Source organism: Ischnura elegans, chromosome 2, assembly GCF_921293095.1.
Source record: "Ischnura elegans chromosome 2, ioIscEleg1.1, whole genome shotgun sequence".
Lineage (NCBI taxonomy): Eukaryota > Metazoa > Arthropoda > Insecta > Odonata > Coenagrionidae > Ischnura > Ischnura elegans.
This window is the reverse complement of record NC_060247.1, coordinates 49254289-49270099: the sequence shown is the minus strand read 5'-3', so window position 1 is coordinate 49270099 and position 15811 is coordinate 49254289. Positions and strand designations below refer to the sequence as shown.

Below are 15811 nucleotides of genomic sequence, written 5' to 3'. Positions count from 1 at the left end.
CCAAATCAATTTAAAGAAGGCATGGATGTAAGAACTGTCTTTTTTTTGACTGAATTTTAATTTTCCCGGAACTTGCATCCGTACCCTATTTAGAGAGCAGAATTATTAAACTATCTTTATCAATGATAGCTTTGATACTATATTTAACTTGCATCTTTTCATGTAATCTGAAGGTTATGAAAGTAATGAAGTTCTTGCACTAACCGTGGTGTCGTGCGTAAGTCAAGAAGCTCATCTTTATTGATATCGATCAGTTTCGTGCGTTTCTGTAGGCATTAATTCTTGTCCAAACAACTTAAATTGGCGTAATTATGGAGGGACTCACTCGGAAATCCTGCTGGTTAACAACAGCTTAAAACGGTGTAATTCGACTTAGCATTGTCATAGAGTTAAGAAAAATTGAAATTTCTTCAGAAATTAACCAGTACCAAAATAAATAATTGTTTATCGCTTAACATGCATACTGCCGTCGACTTCGCTATTGATGATTTGACCTATGATTGATGAAACATTTCAGTTACTGTATGAGCCATGGTAAATCAAGTTACGCTAACTTAAACTGTTACGGACGGGGCTTTAAGCGTGTGAATGATTGATGCAGAAAATTAAACAATTCCTGGCAACTGATATTGATAGTTTGCAGCGTTCCTTCTCGAATGAATTCTTTCAGAAATGAAAATATGCCAATATCTGCCACTGCGTGCTTGATTTACTTTCATTTTTTTCGGACTTTCTCCCCATTTCTTTCCGTCACTGTCGCACATATTCGTTTTCAGTTTGAAGCCTCCGAGCATTTACCCCTTCCGTCAGCTCCTCCTTCCACGAATCCCCAATTAGCACGGCGTCCGTTACTCGTGGACATCACCGCTTGACGTCCGGTCACTCGCCTGTTGAAATCACTCAGTTTCCATCGCGATGCTTCCCCGGGAGGAGCGCTCGCATTAACTTCGCCGAACGCTGAAAACCTTTTGGGATCGGATCGAACCACATTATTGGCTTTAATCGTATTAATTGTGCCTATTTTTTTGTGGTAGGGGACGGGCGAATATATAAAAAAAAAGGAGAGGGACATAGGAGGCAAGATATAGGAGGGGGCTTTAAGTCATCTCCGAATGAATCGAAAAGCGGCGACATGTTCGCTTCTCGTTCACCTCATCATTGTTGCATCACTGGGCACGATAACCCATGGGGTGTATTACGAGAACATGCCTCCCGCCAAGACGCCTCCTCCACCACCGCCTCCAACGACTCCCCCAGCCCCCAATCTGCCCAGCGGCGTGTTCACCGGTTACTATGACGTGGTCGTCACCGAATTCTCCTACAAGATTTGGAACTCGTTCATGATACTCTCCATCATCATCCTGTTCTTCTCCATCGGTGAGGCCATCTATTTCTCCAAAGTCAACTACGTTCCCGTGCCGGCAGATTACAGCTACGACTATCTTCAGAAGAGATCCATGGCAGAGCCGGGTCTTTACTCATTCTGGACCAAGACTCCTCTCTCTGCCAGTGAAGCCGACAGAATCGTCGATTCTTTGGAAAATCTGCAGGATTTTGACGACTACATCTAATGGCAAATATTATAAATTTTAATTTTGGGCAGCTGCGTCTTAATGCAGGTACTAATGACAAAAAGTCTCAGGCAGTGAATTTGTGAAGTGTTTTATACACATTTATTGCAATTAATACATACAGTGATAATGAGAGACATTTTTTGTAACTTCTTTTCGCTACCATTTCAAGAGTTCGTTTGTAGCCTTCGGCTTCTAAGAGCCCCATTTCTCATACTTGTCATATGCCGAGGCGAGACTCCTCAGGACTGGTCCAACGTACTCCAGAGACCTGTAAAAAATGTGGAAAAAAACTCGTGAAAGAAGGCTGAAGGAAAGCTGAACAATTTTTTTCAGCCGGAGAGGGAATTTTTGTTTGTATCAAACAGTATCTCTTTTCCGGGTACTAAGGAATTGAACCTACACGAAATATGTAAAAATGTAAGATATTAAATATTATTAATGAAAATAAGTACCAATTTCATTATTGAAGAAATCCGTTGTGATAAAATTTAATTGGTGAGTATTATGGGTGCTGGAACACCTCTTTTACTGTGCTCTTATGCTTATTATTTAGGACCAATTTTTGGGGCTAATAATGAGGAACAATTTTTTGTTTACTTAAATAAATAAACAAAAAATTAATTTAATAAGTCATCTGTCTTATTTCTTTCTTGATTGATTCTGTCAATATGTGTCATTAAGTTACTATAATTCATTATATGGGATAGTAATTTATTTTCAATTCTTAACGAACTATCGTATCTCATTTAGGAAAGTTGACTTTACAAAATTTTGTTACTATTTTATTTTATAACGGTAATATTAAATTCAAAGGCCTCTAAAATCCTAAAATGCGTTTATTCCGTGTTACGTGTCAGAAATACGGTATCAAAATTTAACTAATGTATATTTATTTGTCATTAAATTATCTATTTCCCTGAAATTATGCTCATCACAGTTTTTTCTGTGGCTTCATGAGGTATAAATCAAATTCCATTAATGATTCATAATTTAAATGTGGTAAGAGTACATTAAGAATGACCTTTCTCCATTTATTTATTTTTACTTTGAATGGTAGTTGATGGGAGAAAGTAGATTTGTGTTCATCAATTATTTTTCGTGGCCGATTCCTTACCTTTTGTTGAATGAATTTCCTTCGTGCTGGTAGGTGGCTGGTGGATTGGTCTGCGGTTGCTGCGGTGCGTATGCTCCGTAGGGAGAAGTGTCCATTTGGGATGAGTAATGCCCTGAAGACACACCAACTGATTCATGAGAACGAGGAAATAAGCGGCAAGAAATGTTTTGGGCTTAATTTTCATTATTTTCATATAAAATGTTTTAAATAGTTCTTACATTTGAAGGCTCTGAACGCCATGTAAATTAAATATATAGAGGATAACTGTAGAGAAATGTAAGGAAATATGCTTAAGTGATGTAGTGGCCTTGCAAATGGTAAGTAATTACCTATTGTATAGATCGGGGTTTTCATATTCTTCATTTTACGCTTTATCAAACTGAGCATTAAAGGCTTGTGAAAATCTTCAAAGTTCTTCTGCAGTTAAACATATATTATTTATCAAATAAGTATAACTTTAAAAAACGATTTTCACTTTCGAGCATAAATCTATGGATTAAAATCTCTAAAATTAACAGTTGAGGGGGTATCATTACTTGAATTTAAAGAATCATATCTGATCGAAAAGGCAAATTTTGACTGCCAGGAAGTTAGAGCATATTGAACATAGATAAAGTATGTAGTCTGTTTAGCGCAGAAGTTTGTGGAAAAGTAGATGAACCCTGATAAATTATATTTTAACTGAACAATGTGCCAACATGCTGCGTTCTTTTACTTTTTAATGCCATTAATCAATCATTGAAAATCATTTTTAGAAAAGGTGGAAAAAATGAAGGCTCCTCTGAAGTGTAGTAAATTTACAATGCTAAACTAGAGCAATAACATTTTCCATGAATTGCTATTTTTAATTCCTAATCGTATATATTCCCCCTATATTTAAGTTAATAATTCTTTTCTGAAGCTGAAAAGCGTGAATGTCATTTGCTTTGAATGGTAAAATAATATCATTAATCGAGTTTGGATAATTCTGCTGAATGCTAATTTAATTCCATTACTAATTCTGACTAGATTTTTAACCTCATAGGATAAAAATATGTCATTATTCAGTATTATAATACGCGTGGAATGTGAATAAACTGGAGCCTTCAATGCAATATCTAAAATCTTGATTGGAATAAAACGTGTCGTTTATCCTGCAGGTTATGCAACACTTCGGTCATCTTTTTCTTTTTCATCCCTTGTCGGCAGCAAACACCAGTGCATATTTCGCTGGATGCATTCCAAGATCACGTTGCTTTGCCATATTTCTTTACAAGCTCAGATTATCTGCATAGGCATTGCCTTTTTTATTTCTCCGTGCCAATTTACGACAGCTTTAGGGAACGATTCTTTTTGCTATTCTCCTGTTTTTTTTTCATTTTGATGGCTGGTAAGCACATTTGAAAGATTTAATAAATTTAAATATCTAGGTAACCAAATAATTCAAAGTACGTGCTTATTTTGCAACGGAATTAGTATTTCTGACCGTGTAGATATGACACTCATATCGTCCCCACTCCTAGGCGTCAAGTAAAGTTTGAAAAAAATCTGCCCTAATTTCAGCTCCTAATTCGTAATGTACGTCACACAACCGATACATCAAATCGGAACGCAACAGATGACTCATGATGAAAGTTTTAGGAAATTTACTCATCATAAAACGTAATAATAAATATTCTCCTTTTGCTATAGAATAAGTAAACATTGCCACCCCACCTCAAGCTTCCTTCTGAAGAGGTTGATAACACCTAGTTACGCACGTACATGCCGTACCTACCCTTAGATTTCAAGAGACTGCCTACGGTGCTATTTATTGGAGATTTTTGTTCATTGGTTAAGATAGATAGGCCGACCTAGATACGAAGGACCTTGGAGCACTTTCTAGAATCTTGAAAATTCTACTAATCAGTTAAACTTGCTTAATTTTTTATTGTTTTTATTCCTGTACAGCCGTGGTAATTCATGTACCCCCGAGATCTGGTAACACCGGATAGCTCGTATTCTGATGTCTCAAGAGATGTAAAACCTCAAGGAGGATGCTAATATCCTAAAAAAACGGCTTCCGAGAAAGACTCATGGCGGTACTAGAACCCGTAGCCCTGGAGACAAGGCTTCTATCCCCGCCGCTAGCAAGAACGGCAGACTTTATTTACTAATTACCATTTGAAATATGATGAGGTGTTTTTCGGGGGAAAGATATTTAGGAACTGCTCTCGTGTTTTTAGCCTTGAAGACATTCACTCGGCCAGAAACCCGAGAGCATGTTCCCGAATAATTACTGATTATGTATCAGAAATTTATTAACAATTAGAAAATATTTTTTGTATCGTGCATTCATGATACCATCTCCCTAAGCATATTGATGTAATCTAATATGTAATAAGATTTAACACTTTCCTGGGGAACAGAATATATCAACGTTTCTCGGGTTTCCGTGCGGGTAAGATTTTGTAAGAGCGCCGACGTTTCGGGTACCGACCCGTTATCCATTCTCACGGCTACTAGAATAACTAATAATTGGTTGCCGCGAGAATGGGTAACGAGTCGGTACCCGAAACGTCGGCTCTCTTACAAAATCTTACCCGCGCGGAATTCCGAGAAAAGTATATATATCCCTTAGCACAGGTTTTCTTTGAATATTTTATTATCATTATATTTGAATATATATTATCAATTATTTTATGCATTGATTAGGGTTTCTCCGATTTTACGAAACTTCTTCGTATTAAATGCCCGTGATTACATTCATCTGGATGCAGTATTGAAGGCTGTCTATAAAGTTATTACAGCACAGCACCAAAATGTCTCTCAACTTTTAAATATAGTTCTATAATACCTAAACATGACGGATGCATTATTAGATCTCAGAGGGAATTGAAAAGTGCAATCGAAATTGGAAAATTGAGACTGGCCGAGGTGACTGACGTAATACTCCATGTAAACCTACCATAACCGATAGAAAACCCTATTTATGTACTAAAAAGATTTTCGTAAGATTATAAAAAAATCTCATAACGTGATTGATCCCTTACAGGCGGTGATAGGGTGGAGGGAGAGGTCGGCGTGATTCGCATAATACTCCATGGAAACTGACCTTAACCACTAGAATACTTTCATATTGTTTGGAAATAGGTATTAATTAGATTTTTTTAAACTCGTAATTAGGTTGTTGTCTTGCCAGTGGAAATTGGGTGGATAGATAGGCTGGAGTGACTCGCACAATGCTTTATGTAAACCTACCTTAACTGATAGAATACTTCAATTATGTGTTGAAAAGCTGTTTAATTGCAGACTTTTTAAACTCATAATTAGTTTGTTACCTTACCGGTGGAAATTAGGTGGGGAGACATACTGAGGTGATACGCATAACGCTCCACGTAAGCCTACCATAACCGGAAGAGTACTAATATAGTAATGTGAAGAACTTTTTTACTTAGACTATGAAAAAAATTCGCAATAAGGTTGTTGGCTTACCGGCAGTCACGTGTGGTGGCGGTGGGTTGGTGAAGTGCGCGGTGGCGGCGGCGAGGGCGTCGCAGGTGCCGAGCAGGTGGCACCGCTTCACGCCAAACATGTAGAGGATGAGGTAGGCGACGAGGGCGAGGCCGGCGACTCCCAGGGCCGCCGCCCCTGCAGACACCGCGATGCTGGACAGTGCCGACATGTCCACGGAGGGCAGCTGCTCCGCCGAGATGGAGAGGCGGTCAGTGGGAGCCGCAACGTCCGTGTCGTCCTCCGCGGCCCTCGCGACCCGGGAGAGGGCCAGGAACAGCAAGATGACCAAGGTCGACGCGGACTGCATGGTGATCGAAAACTTGGAGTGCGAAGCGACTGCAGGCAGGATCGAAGTGTGTTTTGCGTCGAGCCCTCGGGTCGGTTTGAGGGCTCCAGAAGGTGCGGGGGTTTATATGTGGGACCCTGGGTGAGGAGGGGGGTGGAGACCAGGGTGTGGAACTTGGTGGTGAGGAGCCCTGGTTTCGAAAGAAAGAGGTGGAGGAGGTGGAGAGAGGATGGGGTTGGGGAAGGTTCGGAAATGCACTTAGGGTCCGTGCGTTTTTTGTCTGTTGTCACCAAATGGAGTGGGACAAGGTCAAAGAATTCGAGGGAGGAAAGAGAAGCAAAGTCCTGTGCTTCACATGATTCTTTCAATTGCTCTCGACTCCTTCTTCACCAACTTCTCAAACAAGTATGTATTGATTTCTCCAATGCTAGCAAGGGGTGGTCTAGGGATTCAAACATCGAATGCCAAATTGTTTTTAAGATGCCGCCTTGAAGTACCTTCTCCAAATGACCCCCCTGAAATTTATTTCCTCCTTTAAATCTCCCCCTTCTGCCGAAATTTTTTTCCGGCTAGGAACTTGTCCCAAAATGATCAAGCATCCATCATTATGCATACATCACGTCCAGCTCAATTTTATTCATAGGTTGATAAGTTATGGGGGCAGGTTACTTGTGTGATGCAGCCGCTTTTTAAGCAAAATGAACGGGAAGTGAAAACTTTTAGCCTTCATAGTTGAGCGGTAATATATCCTTTCTTAATTTTTCAAAAGTTGTGTACCTTAAAATATATTATATTTTATAACGTTGAATGCATATTACGCGGCGGACCACGTTTTGGTCGATAGTAGTACCCTCTGACTAATTATTTTATTTGCTGTGGAAGTAATTTTTTCCTTTCCGGTACATTTTTCGACGTCGGTAGATGATATAATGAGCATTCTTTTAATTACGGAAAAAATACATTGTAAATCACAAATTAAATGCTTTATTTTTATAATTATAAAGTATACCATTTCTTGACGCATGCTGTTGAGTCTTCACCAGCCATGTTATGTCGTGAATTCTTCAGGTTAATGTTTCCCCCGGTAGAAGAGGTAATCCATGTTTTTACCTTTTATGATGTTAACTTTGAGAGAGAACGATATTGAGGGATAAATTATGGATAAAGTTCAATATCTTCTGCAGAGAAAAAAAGAATCTGAATCCCTCTCGTTAGAAAAATATAATATATTTTTGTAATTACGTTATCGCAAAGCAAAATGATCTGCATCAGCCTTGTGAGAAATGTTTTCTTCATAAAAATGTTCTCATTGTGACTGAATTTCTACTCTTAGCCTGTCGCAAGTGGCTACTTTATGCTGCTTGAGGTGGCATTCATGCATTTTACACACTCGTTGTATAATTTTTCCGTGCTACTTTTAATATCCGTTTTAATGACATTAAAACTGTTTTCCAAGCAGATTAAAATGTTTGCATTTTTATTGGTAATAATTTCTGTTCATTTTCCAAGGCTTTCTATGCGCAGTCATTTTTCCAGCATTGCCCATGAAATGCATAAAAGAAGTACAAACTTTCTTATGGGAAATAGGTTGAATGTGGTCATATATTCCCTCGAAATTGGACTCCAGAGTTATTAAAGTTCATATACTATAGTTTTTAGGACAATAATTTCGACCTTTCATAATATTGTAACATATTTCAAAGTGTAATATAAATTGTATTGTTTATTTACTGATTGAGGTAATAAACTAGTAGACACATGAAATACACTTATATAATGAAATACAAAAGCTTAAGTGTCAAATCTAACTGTAAAACAATAAAGAAGAGATAATTATCCTGTAAATTTGCGGTCCGATGGATAGATTTTCTGTAAACGCGAATCGCTTCCGAATGTAATTAAGCGTCTAAAAAAACCGAATCAACGATTTTCATTTATGAAAACAATTTATGACTATTTTTATGAGTACATATAGTTATCCTATCATGAAATTAATCATTTTTTACTTTTTTAATATAAATATAAACACTTGCATTGTTCCATGATTGTAAAATATATTCCCGACCTAAGTTTCTATGTTACTGCATCACCTTCAAGGTAAAAAATGGTATGTGGTGCATTCAATTGATAAAATATTTTTATCACTTGAGTTTTATTTTAACTTTGAATTTCATTGTCTATTAGTTATTTTCTCACAACCAAGCCTTTTTAATTGTAATTCATCGTATAGTTTCACCAGAAATGTTTTCCACATTCGGCAAACATTGAGGATTAAAATATTTCCAAATAAGATACAAGGGCAAACTTTTCATTGCCATCGGGATTGCAAGCTGGATTTGCTGAAATTTGCTAATCTGATGTTTTAAATCAAGCACTGCTCATTTTTAAATGCTGAATGCTTTATGTTCCGTTTTTGGTTATCCATGTTATTTTGAAGGGATATCCTCCCCTTGGACTACAAAATAACTTCGCTCAAATATTGTTTCGCGAAATATCTGTGGGAATTAAGGATTATGGAGGGTGTAGTGGTCTGCGCAGAGCCCCGGGAAGTCAAATTTTCTCGGTTCGAATCCTCGTCCTGAGGAATTTTATCCCCTCAACAATTGGTGTGGTATTTGGAGGAGGCGACCGACAGCTGAGGTCATTTGTGCCATGATGGAAGGGGTAGGTAAGGAAGGGTGGAGAGAAACCTGGCGTCGGCATTAGCCTGCTCTTAACGAAAGGCGCCAAGGGGACCACGGGTTAACGTCCCATCCGACGGACGGAGTGTTGCGCTTGAAATGTCCTCCACACAACACTCGAGCAGGGATCGGGCAGTCTCTGAATATTCTCTGCCGCTGCAGGGATTTGAACCCGGGCCCACCGGGTGGGAAGCCAACACTCTAGCAACCACACCAACCCGATCCCCCCTCAACAATTAATGTGAATTTCACTATGGTTGACGTAGCAGGTTTTAATATATGTCATTAATTCATTTATCAAATTTTTTTCGCGTTAAACATGCCGAGTACCACGAATTAATATTCGTTGAAAATCTTAGAAGGTGAAATGGACTTAATATGCACTTAATAAGGCAACCGTTTTCGGATCGACTTGTTTTCACTGTAATTGGTTCCTTTAAAAAAATATACGAAATTGGAATGCAGCGGAATATATGAGGGAGGGCAGGGTAGGCCCTGGCCTAACATCCCCGAAATGAGGAGTGTAAAGTATAAAATAAGTACCGTAGCGTAAATAAGCTAAAGTAATCGTGCGCGAGGACATGAGGACATTTTACGGCATTCAGTGATACTCCTTCGCATGCATTATTATTCGTGTATACGTGAATATAAAATATCATTGGTTGGCCTTATTTAAAATGAACAAACCTAACCTTACATCGATCATGACCCTCTCCCCTGAAATTATTATTCCATCATTTTCACTTAACTCATGTAGCTTAGAACTTTTAGCCCGAATACCCGCAAAAATAGAGAGAGACAAATATGAAGGGCCGAAATAGCACAAATGAATTTTCTGAATATTCCTGTGAAATGTATCGGTATACCTTTTGGAAAAGAATCCTAAAGTACGCCTTATAGGACAATTATAGGCCAAAAGTATTTTGCTATACCGAGTGCTCTATACCTACTCGTTCACATGAAAATGATAATGGAAATAACATGCATAATAGTGAGCATTTAGCAACCTTAATGCCTGCAAGGCTAATTCATTTTGTCAAGTAGCATAATAGTCCAGGAAATGAAGCACTTTGGCTTGCAATTTTTTCTGACTACATCGATTTACTTGAAATTTTGACAATAGATGCGGAATAGATCGAGGAGCAAACTCTATATCATTTAGTCGGGCGTTTTTTCTTAAGGGGTGGTTTCCAGCCCATCTCGGGGGTGGAATTTTTTTATCAAATTTTGACCACACGAATCGATGGAAAAAACAATTAAAAGCAAAAAGTGTCCTTTAAATTTTTTTCGTAAAATTAATATTTTCGAGTTATTTGCGATAAAAAGTTATAGTTTTCGACGAAAAATATAACGTTTTTAATCGCTTTTTCGCAAATAACTTGAAAAATACGCATTGATCAAAAAAATTGTGGGTTATAAAATTGTAGCTTGTAATTTAATGAAGGAAATTATTTTTTGTGTTCCCTTGACAACCAATAATACGGCTTCCCTTGACAACCAATATTACAGCCTCTCAATGAATAGCTTTTGTTTTTGAATTGCTAAATTTTAGAGATTCAATGTCGAGTAACGGAAAACTATGCATTTTCGAGGAAAACTTGAGTATCATTTTTAAGTAGTTTTAAAAACCTTCCTTAATGAACATAAAAGCAATATTTATCATGAGAATTAGGACAGTTATGATAAAAATAAGGTCAGCCCGTACTGTTTTTCTTCGAAAAAATCACTGAAAACCACCACCCAAATGCCACCCTAACTAAAATAGATGGTTTTTCTTCATGAGTTATCTTTATTAAAGTACTATCAATGAATCATAAAAGTTTGATCAATTTAAAATCCTTAATTTTGAAATAATTAGAGCTAAAAGTGAAAACCGATTGTCAACAATTTCGTAAAATATGCTCTTATTTTCAAAATTTCATTTCAAGAAGGACCCTTGCCAAGTGAATAAAATGCAACCCCGAGTATTATGTGATGTCAGATTAAGAGGCCCTCTCACTAAGTAATTGTGTCCATGCAGCTCACAAAATTTCAGTACAAAGGTCTTCGAAAATCTGAAATGCCATGGATATAATCTTAACACCAGTTATGAGAGAGTGAGACCACTATCCATGAAACCACTGCACGAGAATAAAGTTGGCAATTTTGAGAAAAATCGAGGGTGGTCGTTTTTCGCTAAATTTGTTCAACTTTGACCTCACATATATTGTTTACGTGAAAACACAGGAAATAAATAATCTTGAAAGTTATGCACAATTTATTTGCGAAGTTTCAACTTCCTAGCTCAAAAAAATCGATTTTGAGGTTTTGGACAGCTTTTTTCGATTCTAGCCCACTGTGCGCTGTGACGAATTTTTTATAGTAAAAAATTATTTTACATAATAAGAGTTGACTTTTAAGGGTTGAAATATTTTTAAATATTTTACCAAAGCATAAAAATCATTATTCAACTAAAACAAACTAAATTTGACCCAAAATAAAGCATTAAAATGTAGTTTTTAACTTTTGGCATGCTGGGGTAGTTTTCACCCCTAAAAAATAAAAAATCGCCCATCGGCATAGTATAGCTTTTGAAGTAAAGAGTGAGACTATCGTAATACCAAATTTTTATGCATATCTATTCAGTTTGAAAAAATGCAAGGCTTTGCACTTTTTTGAGCTTCATTTCCTGGACTATTTGTTTAAAACTCTCCTGTAGCCACACTCGTTTTAGGTGTCGGCTTAGAGAGCACTAGGGATTCGCTCAGTTATATCAGTGTTTTTTTTACCATTTCCATAATTAGTCGATCAACACAATTTCCAAAATCTCTTTTGGTTTTGACGCATTTGAAAGGGAGTGGAAAATATCATGGGATCGTTTTCCGTCGAAAAAAAATATTTTTCGCCACTCATCTATGACCATTCGTTTTAGTGCGCACTCATTTTTCGACCCGGGCGTAAAAAAACACGGCAAACATTTCAGCACTCTAATGAACCTCTCGGCGACAGGACGGCGTTGTAAAAAAAAAACCTCCTTGTAGGAGAAAAAAATGTGCGAAGGGCATAGTGGAAGACTGTCAAGGTGGAAGGGTCTGCCATGGGGCGGTTTTCGAAAAAAAATGGAAGGAGAGGATGGGTGGCCGACCAGGCACTCTTACATGCACAAGACCGTGCTCAGAAAAAATTTTTCATGGGAGTAAGGGTGGGGAAAGATTTCGGGGAGGATGCGCTTAAAGATGTACCTTCTAGGCCTTTCGGGGGTTTGAACCACAAGACCCTCTAATATGGGGCAAGCATGTGATATTCATCGTAGTAAGATTTAAACAGCGAATTAAATATTATGTAAAAGAAAGCTAAGTTATTCGTCAAAAACGCTGCGAGCGATCAGAAGCATTATGTACTCTGTTTTTAAACGAATATTATTTCATCATTCCAGAGGGAGGGCTACAGACCCAGAGGCTATGAGGTATGTATTAATTGTTTGAGCAATTAAAGACAGATATCTTACAGAGTGACACAAAGAACATCATCTTTTATCAATAGGAATGAGCTCGAGGAAGACGAGGTAAGGGAACAACCGGGAATAGCCTTTTTACTTTTTAATTATAAAAGTGTAAAGTAGGAAAAATTACATCTAAACCATCAGCCCATGACACGCAAGACTATCCGATTCTTAAGATTAATTCATATGTTTATATTGGAGATTAAAAATCAATATTAAATTTTATTTTCCAATTCATACTGGGTTTTAACTATCGATTGAAATAAAATGAGCGTAAATGTTTATTTTTAATCATGTGACAGGAAAAATTAAACAATTTAAATACATCAAAATCGTTTCAGCTAAATCAAAGTGGTAGAACATAGTTGATAACTAAGTATTATGCAGTATATTCCTTCAAAAACACTTTTTATCCTGAATTCACCAAGCAAATTATAACCAATTCGGGCTAATCAGGTTGTTAACTAAGAAGCAAAAACTTGAGCATTCACATGTATTCGACAGCATAGTTTTTAAGAATGGTTTTTGGAGAAATATGCCTAGCAACTTGTGGTGTTTACCTTGTCGACTTCATTTTTTTGTGCAAAATACGATGGAAAACAGTTATTTTTTTAATTTTCAACTATGTTTAATACTCACATTTAGCTGATTATTTTCACAGATAAGCGTGTGTTATGCTCATAATTGCAACATATTTTTGTTATTGTTCCACTTAGTGAAATATTTTTTTTTTGAAATTTTCATATCTTTTGTCAAAGTAAGAAATAAAACAAGGAAATTCTAAAAATATCCAATGTAAAGTTCTACCAATACATATTTTCAGTTCTTATTATCTCACAAAGGGAATATTTATACAAGTTCGAAAATCATATTTTCGTGGATAACTTCAAAATTACCGTGGGGAAAATATGTGCTAAATATTTTTCATCGTTCAATAGATCACCACTGCCTACTATTCGGCCAAGAATCTTTGAAATATCTCTCGGGGGCCGATTAACCATACTTATCCTGCCACGCCCTTTGAATTTTATCCTCCTAGATCCTCAGTCAGTGTGTGCATCATTGCGCTCGCGTCGCCTCGTGACCCCTCGAGGGCTTCTTATCGTCCTGAAATGGTGGCAGTATTTCTCCTCACCCGTCCGACTTCCCGCGTGAGTGGGATTCCACGGTTAAGGTGCCGTGGCGTCAAAGGAGAGCTATACCTAAACGCTACCTGCTCGAAACCTACACCGGAGTAGACGCGAGCATAGTCTTACCCAGAATCAAAACTAGGGTGGAGGGGCAAAACTAGCCGTGGTCGCTCAAGTTGTAACTTGTTTTTGCACAGAAAAGGTTAATGAAACCAAAATTTTAAGGAAATTATGACAGCAATTTATTAGTTTTTATAAATATTTGCTTGAAGAATAATGATTTTTATTTTAGTTCCATGTCTTATACTAATATCATTGTTCTTCAAAAGGAAAATACGTTCATAACTTTTGCTTTGAACTACATTAATTTTCTCTTCTAGGGGTAGCAGGGGGGGCAGTTGCTCCCCCTGCCCCCCACTGGGTACGCCCATGGACGCGAGTTCTGACCTCTGCGCGCACGTTTACAACACTATATTTCCAGGAAGGTACTACAGAAACGATAAAATTATAGAGATATTTTGACGAACGGATTGGTATAGGAGCTCGTTTTTCCCGACAAATCAAAAGCTTGAATGCTAGGTGATAGACAGTGGCCATATACAGGGCCGGCTTAAGCAGTAAGCAAAATATCTACGCGGCAGCGTAGGGCGCCAAGCAAAAGGGGGCGCCTAATCGCCGCGTCCAATGTGTTGCATTTGTTGGTTTATTTACATATTTTACTCTGAATTTTTTATAAACAATTGGTTTTTAAGCTTTAAAAATATAACATTCAATAGGCAAGAGGAAGCATGTTATAAATGCACGCTGATATTTAAGTCTCGATCCTTATTCCTAATGTATTTGTATTTATTTTAGAGTGTATATAGAGAGAACCCCTACCACCTTTCAGGTTATTGTTGAGAGGGAGGCGCGTAATGTTGCTCCCTTTCTCTAAAATACAGACTATAATCAGCCCTGGCCATATCACTCCCATCCGCAGCAATCGTTTTCGTTTTGTGAACGTCTAGTGTCCTTATTGAGACCACTTGCGGGAGAGCATGAACATGCGGACCCCACCCGCGCGCTACGGTCTTTGAGGCATATCGACGTTACGTGTGTACAGCTCTGATGACCTGACGTGAGTGCTGCTTCGATAGCGCAGGGAGTTAGCCATATGCTTTAGCTAATCTGCCGGGTACCCTTTGAAATATGAATCGAGCCTTCCTATGACTCCTCCTCCCGGAATATAATACTTTTTTTAATGTACGAAAATTCCCATAGAATTAATTATTCGCCTTGACTGGGATTCGAACCTGTAGCCCCCGTTTTCCGGTCGAGTGCTCTAGCCAGTTAAGCTACCGAGGCCTCATTGTCGTATGTGGAAATTTTCGGACAATACCGGACGAGATGACGTCTCGGAAGCTTAATTGACATTATACACTCGACCATAATTCGGGGGAACCAAGTTCGAAATCCCAGACATGCCGAATGATTTTTTCTCTGTGGCATTCTCGCACATTTTTTGCATTTTGGGTCACTCCGCAAAGTTATCACCTTGGCAAGTCCCAGTATATTTAAGTTATATTCTTCATAAGTTACATTTAAAAAATACTTTTCAAATAAAAACGCCCTACCTCAACATTTAATCTGTGAGTTTTTATTATAAAACCGTGTCACCAATTCATGTTAATCATTTTTGAATATTTTGGGTGCCCCTTAACGTACCTAGCCCCTTTACGTCTCTTTGCATCTACGCAAGTGATCCAGCCATTGCCTCAATGGAATCGCCGTTAATGTCTTTCTGAACTATTTTCCTCAACCTACCCGAAAGTAGCCTCAATGTACCCTTTGGATCAGAGGTAACAGAAATAACATTGTACGTTCGAAATCTCTTGAAGCATTAACGGGAATGCATTTACCCATAATAGAATCGGACCCGCTATCTTCGTTTAGCCGACCCAATTCTCTCCTCTGCCTCCATGGCTACTGTCTTGAATGCCACCGATCGAAAAATATCGAATCTAAAATAATTAAATCGTTAATACTATTTATAATATATTTATATCGTCTATGACAAGTGTAACCATTTAAA

At 37.8% G+C, this 15811-nt stretch overlaps 1 protein-coding gene across 2 annotated transcripts; it reads right to left on the bottom strand.

Annotated features, from left to right (window-relative positions):
- Window positions 1–1646: 1646 nt before the first annotated feature.
- LOC124174057 lies at window positions 1647–6484 on the bottom strand. 2 transcript variants are annotated; one of them, XM_046553192.1, is made up of 3 exons: window positions 6142–6484; window positions 2689–2815; window positions 1647–1842 (listed from the first exon to the last, which is right to left on the bottom strand). In XM_046553192.1, the coding sequence occupies exons 1-3, from the start codon at window positions 6467–6469 to the stop codon at window positions 1767–1769; spliced, it is 531 nt and encodes a 176-aa protein (XP_046409148.1). In that variant the 5' UTR covers window positions 6470–6484; the 3' UTR covers window positions 1647–1766. The 2 variants fall into 2 exon arrangements, with proteins under 2 accessions (XP_046409148.1, XP_046409149.1); XM_046553193.1 differs by having other exon boundaries at window positions 2689–2800.
- Between the last annotated feature and the right edge of the window lie 9327 nt (window positions 6485–15811).

What these genes read in the sequence shown, in the direction of transcription:
- LOC124174057 (XM_046553192.1), bottom strand. Translation starts at nt 6,469, where the DNA reads ATGCAGTCCGCGTCGACCTTGGTCATCTTGCTGTTCCTGGCCCTCTCC. An exon ending in GCCACCACACGTGACTGCCG is followed by an intron (nt 2,816 to 6,141) that starts GTAAGCCAACAA and finishes CTCATGAATCAG; the next exon opens with TTGGTGTGTCTTCAGGGCAT. An exon ending in GGAAATTCATTCAACAAAAG is followed by an intron (nt 1,843 to 2,688) that starts GTAAGGAATCGG and finishes CATTTTTTACAG; the next exon opens with GTCTCTGGAGTACGTTGGAC.